Genomic DNA, 7,441 nt, shown 5'->3' with positions numbered 1-7,441 from the left:
ATGCTCCAGTCAAGGGCACACTACACTGAACTACCTATGTTTACCAAAACAATGACCTAGAGTGCCATAGTCCTCTGGTTAGCAGCATCTATTGCCACAAGTGATAAAGGTCAGGTGAGAAACTGGCCCACAGCCTTCCTCCCAGTGGGTTCACGTTGCTGCTGCTTTGGTGTAATGCCCTAGAGAGCATCAACAGAAAATAAACCCGCCCCAAAAAGAGTATGTAAAAGCAAAATGCAAGAAACCAAGCTGTGGCTCCAAACTACAGGAGAGAGTGACTCGCCAAAAATAACAGTGAGTTAAGATTGGTGCAATTTTTAGGGTGAATGGGAGGCAAATATTGGTATAAACCACAAATTTTAAGAAAATAAAATATATAATGTACAAAAATAAAATATATAATGTACAAAAAAAAAAAACACATTTCAAATTTGCAAAGCAAAACTTGACAGTCTATGAATAAGGTTTGAATGCAGGCTAATTTTAAAATAGCCTGTTGATTCTACAAACACATGAGACTTCCCATCCTCTACTTGCCAAATAGAGTGTAAAGGGCAAAATTGCAGCTTTCATTATTGTTTAGGAATTGTGTAGCACAACCAGCTCCTTCTGGTCTTTGCTGATGTATCCCATCCAAAGTTCACCTTGTAGAAGTCGCATAGTTTCTTAGCACTGGTGTTGGCTTAGATCTCTTGAGACATCGCTAAGCTGAAGAGTGTCAGACTGGGTTAGCTGGCTCAGGCAAGCAGGCAAAAGGGTTTGCACTTTGTAGTTAGCCAAAAGCTATATGTGGCTGGAGAAGAAGGTGTGAAGGTGCTAAGGATGGCAGCGCTTTCTGCTTGGCACACCAAGTACCTTGGCATGGTGCGTGGGCAGACTCCTCCAAAACCTTCCAGGTCGGAGCTAGTTATTTTAACTCTTGCATCTGCACAGCCTCTTTCTTCATCATCTGTGTCTATTCAAAGTGACTGCAAAATGCTGGATGACTGGCAGGATTTTCCTATCACTTCACATAGCTGTAAATGACCGTGTGAAGGTGAAACTTTATGTTACATTCTCTGCTGGCAAAGTCATGTGCAGAGATCCTGCCCTCTCCATGTGAACTCCCACTGTATCATCCCTGGATGCTTGTTCTTGTCCCCGTGTCACCCCTTCACTCGTGTTGACACAATTGTTTGTTAGGACTGTGCTAAAACATATGTGAACTGGTTTGAATTAAAACTACTCATCTGATTATTTGTTTGGTCTCATAAATAATTGGGTCTGTACAGCTGGGAGAGGAGGGGAGGCAGTACAGGGAGGAAAGTATCAGATGTTTGTTTGTTGCCTAAGGCTTCTGCCCCTTCAGAGAGCCATGGAGCAGCCTCAGCCCTCCAAAATTGTACATTTTAATGGCACTCTGTAGAGCAAGTACGTTATATGACTCGTGGAATTAGACAAGAGACCTCTTGTAAGTGTCTGCACAACAATAACAATTGTATCAGTGCATTTAAGATATCTACAAATCTTCCCTATGTGATAAGAAGCTGCTGACTCTTGACATAAACCATTACGAAATGGAGAAAAGAAAAGCTAGTCATAAGGTCAGACCTCTATTGCATGGAAGCAGAATCACTTGGACTTGGACCTGGACTTCTGGAATTACAGGCAAATAAAATGCATTTGTTCATTCTGGCTTTGCCATTGGAAATTTAAGCTACCTATGCTACAGCCTTCAGAGGCAACTCATGACAGCATAATAAAAGAATGGTCTGAACAGGAACCCTTAAAAAGAGGTGAATATGCACATCACAGGGAAACTGTTAATCATGTGCATGAATCACTTCTCCTTCTGGCAAGTGTAGAAATTGTCCATTTTGACTGTTTTTTTTTTTTCTTTTTTTTTTCTTTTTTTTTCTTTTTTTTTTTTTTTCCTGTGAATGGGAGCAGCGTATTAGAATACCAGGCACACGTTATCTGAAACTGATATGTCACAAGTAGCTAAATATAATGTGTCAACAGTATTGGCATGAAGTAGTATGCAATCCCTGGATCAAATCCCAACTTTTGAAAAGGTCTCCTCACTTCCACTATCCTTTTTGGCAGAGAAATAAGTCACTAATAGTAGAAGTGCACAGACAGCCTGTTTTTGAAATGGCAGGTTTATTAAAAATGTTTTCTATCACAAACATTGGAAACATGCTCAGCAGGTTTTATGGGAACTGAAAGATCCAGTAGATTATGGAAAGAGCAAAACCTTCAACATAATTCAACCACTGAATTATGAAAAATAGCAATCCAGTTTCCTCAGCAGACTCCCCACAGAACCCCAATATTACTCAACATCACCAGGTTCCAGTTGGTGTACCATCTGCCCTCAGGATGAAGTGCATGGTTCAAGAGCTCGAGCTTCAAATGTGTACATATTTACAGTAGAAGAGCTGACAGACTACGGGTGAGGACACATTAGCACCAGTGCTCATGGATTGGGGCTCACGCTGCCTCTGCCACTGCGTGTGCATGGAACTGACTCTACCAAAGAGAGAGGTTAAAAAAAGGTTCATAAATCTGGCACTTGGAAGGCAAACTGTGCTCTGCAGTGATCTAGGATTGTTTGTGTTACGTATCACACCTGAGTGCCTGTCCCTGAAGGCTGCCCATCAGAATTACCTTGACGTGCTCTCTTGCAAAATCACAGGCTTTGCTTCACCTCTGCTTGAGCTCAGGAAATCAGTGCGATCTTCTTACCGCTGTTCTAAAACTAAGCACATATTCTATATTTCATGAATATTAGATACAACTAGTATCTTTAGCAGTTTTGGTGAAACATTTTCACACAGCAAATATATATATATATATACAAATACAGTGCTCATAATTACTGAGAGTCACAAAAAAAAAGGCTTTGGTTAAAAAAATTAGACAGGGTCAAATAAAAAAGAAACTTTTAAAAAAAGAAGCCAAAGGAGTGTCAAATACTATGTTGGAGTCAAATGAGTGCAGAATAAAACAGTAGTCATCCATTAGATATTTTTTCAGTATTAAGATCTTCCACCTAACGAAGCCCATGTCTCTTGCAGGCTGTGTGCCTTTCCTGACGTTCACAGCTGGTCTCCTAGCTCCAGGACAAGCCGAGTGGCGATAAGCCCACTTTTTTCTGTTCAAGGCAAAGAGTTCCTCTTCCAGCTGTGAGGTAGAGATTGGGTATCAGGTCACTGGGGTGTGAGATACCACTGAGTGTAGCAGTTACACGTTTGTTTCTAGTTCATTTATTTCAATAGTGCAGTGGTCTTTACTGTTGGATTTCTTAGTGTGATTCTCCACTGGGCTTTCTTCTTGCTCCACATGTACAGGTATGTGGTGCTGAAACCCTTTCTCTGTTTCTGGTCCACGAGATTCATTCATGGTCTTCACGCAGCCATTTCGCTGGTAAGCCACAATCTGATGGATGTTAATAGGCTTAGTTTCACAGATCAATGGCACCTATGTGAAAAGCAGTAAGATTTGGAACACTGCCACTGTTTGCTGGATACAACAGGAAGGAAATTTTTACTTTGAAATCTTCTAGTCTGCTTTGCATTCACCAGGATTATCTAGGCCCCCACAGTCTTCCAGGACCTGTCTCTTATATATACTAAAGCATCTTTGCACCATCTGGACAAAGTGAGGAAGTCTCTAAGTATGGAAAAATGTAAATTCTACCACAACTTTAATTTAACTTCTACCCACAGTGATACCTCTTTGCATCAATACAGTGACAGAAGTGGTGTACATAAAGTCTAGACTTTCAGGTTCCAAAGATATGGACTCAGTATGCTGAATTTTGGGCAGTGCTTGCTCTGAAGTGCAATTACACAGACCAGTAAGGCATTCGGTGTGGCCTCCTGCCTTTCTTCTAACCTGATGAACTAACACCTGTCTTTTTAGTTTGTCCCATTTCTAAAGAAATAAAGAGGATTTTATGGAGTGATTCATAAGTTAAATACTGAGGTGTCCTTTAAATCAGACCAGAAGTTCTGGTGGGGAAAATAAGACATAAATACTGGCAGAGAGGTGGGCTTGCAGCTGACAAAATATGGCTTTGTGTATACATTACTAACTCACAAATTATGCAGCCAAAACTTACGGCAGACTGATGGTATATGTTAATGCAATTACAGAGCATGATGCAAAGAAAAATCTCATCACAGATGACTAAATAATCCCTTAGGAGGGATTTTATATTCTTGAAACATCTCTTCTTGAGTTCCGACAGTTCTAAATACAGCAGTGAACTGTCGGGCCTGCATTATGCAGGGAGCCAGACTGCACTTCTGGCTTTGTGGCTGCTGGTACCTTCCCATTAGGTTGTATTTTTGTGTAACACGCGATGTGTGCAGCCAACGTATTCATGCCCAATCCTGTCATCAGTAATTACTGCAGGTGCTAAGCACCTCTGAGGATAAGACCTGTCTTTCTTTATAAAACTTGAAAGAGCTGGAATTTTAAATGCATATTCTGGGAAGGCACGAGAATGGGATTTACCAGAAAGACTGACTGTAAAATGGGAGAAATAATAACAGAAATAAAAGTTTTCTGTTAGTACTGTTGTTTTTAAGTTCTGCTGGTGAGTAGAATACTACAAATGACACAGAAATGAAACATGCTGTGTGGATGCCAGTCCCTGTGAAGGACCTTCTGTGTAAACTCTCCTGTCCCTGGGGAAGAAGGTGGGGAGGGTCTGCCAGTAGCTGCAGTGGGGGGGAGCACCTGTGAGCATGACAGGCTTGGGAATTACAGATCTCCTCTGCTGAGGATTTGAAGGAAGAGTAGAGAAGGTGTTCCTGGTGGAAGGACAGACTGAGTGAGGCATGCCAAGGAAAAAGGGAAAAGGGCACAGGAGTGGAGGGAGGCACATGTGATATATGGATTAAGAGCTAGAGAACAAAGTTGTAAGAAGGGACTTGTATTCAATGTATTACGCATGAAGTTGCCTGAGATTGAAGTCTAGAATGGAGCAATGTGCTTGTGTTAGCCCAGAATGGAAATTATTGAAATGGTGGCTTCAGATTATGCTAACGCAGTGGCTTGAAACACCCGGGACTGTGCCTGAAGCACCTTTTGTAAACTCAATGAAACAACCGTGGGAAGCTGAGAGCTTGTGGGATCTGTGCGGGCACACCCTGCCTCGTGTGCTGTTACCTCATCGCCGTCCTTGATGAACTCCTTCCGGCAGATGTGGGCCATGATCCCAGCAGCAAGAGCATCTCCCAGGACGTTGATCATCGTTCTAAACCTGTCCCTGACAAACGACATGGTAATGGTCAGCTGGGTACATGCCTACACCTTCAGCACTGCAGTCATAAAAGCTGACTGCCAGTTGGGCTGTTTTTACGAGCTAACAAGTTTGAAGTTTAGTTACGTAGCTGCTTGGCTGGGTGTTCCAGTTGTTTCTGAGCTTAGTGCGCTGTGCTGCCACACGTTAATTTGTAGCTGAGGTAACAGGGCAGCTGTTGCCTTCCGATGCGTGCACACCGATTCAGCACTAGAAAGGTTTAACACAGCGGATAAAGATTGCATCTGTGTCTGTATTTTTATGTTAAGCTCCAGTGTTATGGCCTCATTTGGAGGCTTGTGCCCAGACTCAATAAACATAAAGGGCAGCCAGTACAACCAGTACCTTCTGGTAGGTATCAGGGGCTCAGTCCTGCAATCTCAAGAAATTTTTTCAGCAAGAAGATTAGTGTATTGGTAGAATTTGCACAACACAATTAAAAGAAGATTGCTAAATAACTACTCACAAACTAGACAGGCACTGACCAGGGGTGACCTTATTGTACTCTACAGATACCTTAAAGGAGGCTGTAGCGAGGTGGGGGTTGGTCTATTCTCCCATGTGCCTGGTGACAATACAAGGGGGAATGGGCTAAACTTGCGCCAGGGGAGGTTTAGGTTGGATATTGGGAAAAACTTCTTTACCAAGAGGGTTTTTAGGCATTGGAATGGGCTTCCCAGGGAAGTGGTTGTGTCACCATCCCTGGAGGTCTTGAAAAGACGTTTAGATGTAGAGCTTAGTGATGTGGTTTAGTGGAGGACTGGTTAGTGTTAGGTCAGCGATTGGACTAAGTGATCTTGGAGGTCTCTTCCAAGCTAGATGATTGTGTGATTCTATGATACTTAAATCCTGTTAATTTCTGAAAAAGCTGTGGTGGCTATGGCACCTCTGGCTCTTAAAGAGTCTTCATTTTCAGTTACCTTTTTTTCCAGTCCAACTTTATATATTTGACAATATTGCATATATATATACAGTTTCACTATTTTTCATTTAGTTATTTAAGTGATCAGTTTTTCCCCATTTTACATCTTTTACCCACCACCATCTCAAAAATAAATCTATAAAAATATTGACTGTAAAAACACAGGAGTAAGTGGTTGCCATAGACAAGTGCTACACTTGAAGCTGCTTGGAATCTATTAGTTAAAACTGATGGGAGTTCAAATAGATGATATAGCTTTTAAGTCTGAAATATATCGCATAATTTCCAAGAAAAACATACACATCTGAAAGCTGTCATATTGGTAACTTAATTTATAAATGTGGGTTATAACACAGAGGCTCAGAAATCTCCAGATGTTTGGCTTATTAAAGTTAGTGACCGTCCAATATCAACAGTGCCCAGATTTCTGATCCTGCATCTTAATATAGAAAAAAATTGAAGCTGTGCTCTGAATTTTTTTTTCTCTGTACATTTTCAGCATGTAATCAATGCATGCAAATGTTTATGCAGTTGCTTGCCTAATTAGCAGGAACAGTTCCTGCATGAAATGTTATTTGCCTGGGCAATTACCCAAACTGTACATGCAATTGCAAGTATCTTCATCACTAATACTTCGCAACCTATACCTAAATACATTTGTTGATCCCAGTCCTTGACTTGTATGCTGAATCTATTTTTCTGATACCTGTTGTTCTGTGTTTGGGTTTTGCCCCGGAGGAAAATTCCCACAAGAATGTGTTAGGCAGGGAAAAATACTTGTAATGGCACAAACCAGATAGGTGTTCCTGTTACATACCCCCCCCCCCCTTTTTTTTTTTTTTTCCTTGGTTGATCATCTGATTTTGATTCTTGGAAAGCTGTTTTGGATTGTTAGTTTTGGACTGTGCAAGGAGCTGTGGTGGAGGAGAAGCTGGATGAGCAGAGCTCATGAGTTTGCACTCTGTTCTGGGCTCTGATTTGGATCTGTTCTGAAGGCAGAAGTTTTCTGCACCATACTGAAACTCCTAAGCAAATGGGTTGCCTGGCACAGTGTTGGACGCGTTCTGCTCCATGTTCCTGTGTGTACGCAGGTGTCAGCACAACATATGAGTAGAACCACACCACACAGCGCTGGCATTTCTCCACTAAGAGGCCAACCAGCACCTAGTGACATTTCTTGCACTGTGTTGCAGTGGTATTTTAGCTTTATAGGTTATTATCATTAA

The 7,441-nt window shown here is 41.6% G+C and overlaps 1 protein-coding gene across 1 annotated transcript in view; it reads right to left on the bottom strand.

Moving 5' to 3' along the window:
* Window positions 1-2,191: 2,191 nt before the first annotated feature.
* The window catches only part of SLC1A7 (solute carrier family 1 member 7), a 48,456-nt gene continuing 43,206 nt past the window's right edge, over window positions 2,192-7,441 (bottom strand). The window contains exons 10-11 of the mRNA XM_068690161.1: window positions 5,161-5,260; window positions 2,192-3,462 (exon numbers count right to left, since the gene is read on the bottom strand). Coding sequence (XP_068546262.1) covers window positions 3,226-3,462; window positions 5,161-5,260 — 337 coding nt within the window. The 3' untranslated portion in view covers window positions 2,192-3,225. The remainder of the gene's footprint in view (window positions 3,463-5,160; window positions 5,261-7,441) is intronic.

This window comes from Anas acuta, chromosome 8 (genome assembly GCF_963932015.1).
Source record: "Anas acuta chromosome 8, bAnaAcu1.1, whole genome shotgun sequence".
Taxonomy (NCBI): domain Eukaryota; kingdom Metazoa; phylum Chordata; class Aves; order Anseriformes; family Anatidae; genus Anas; species Anas acuta.
This window is presented reverse-complemented; position numbering and strand designations above follow the sequence as displayed.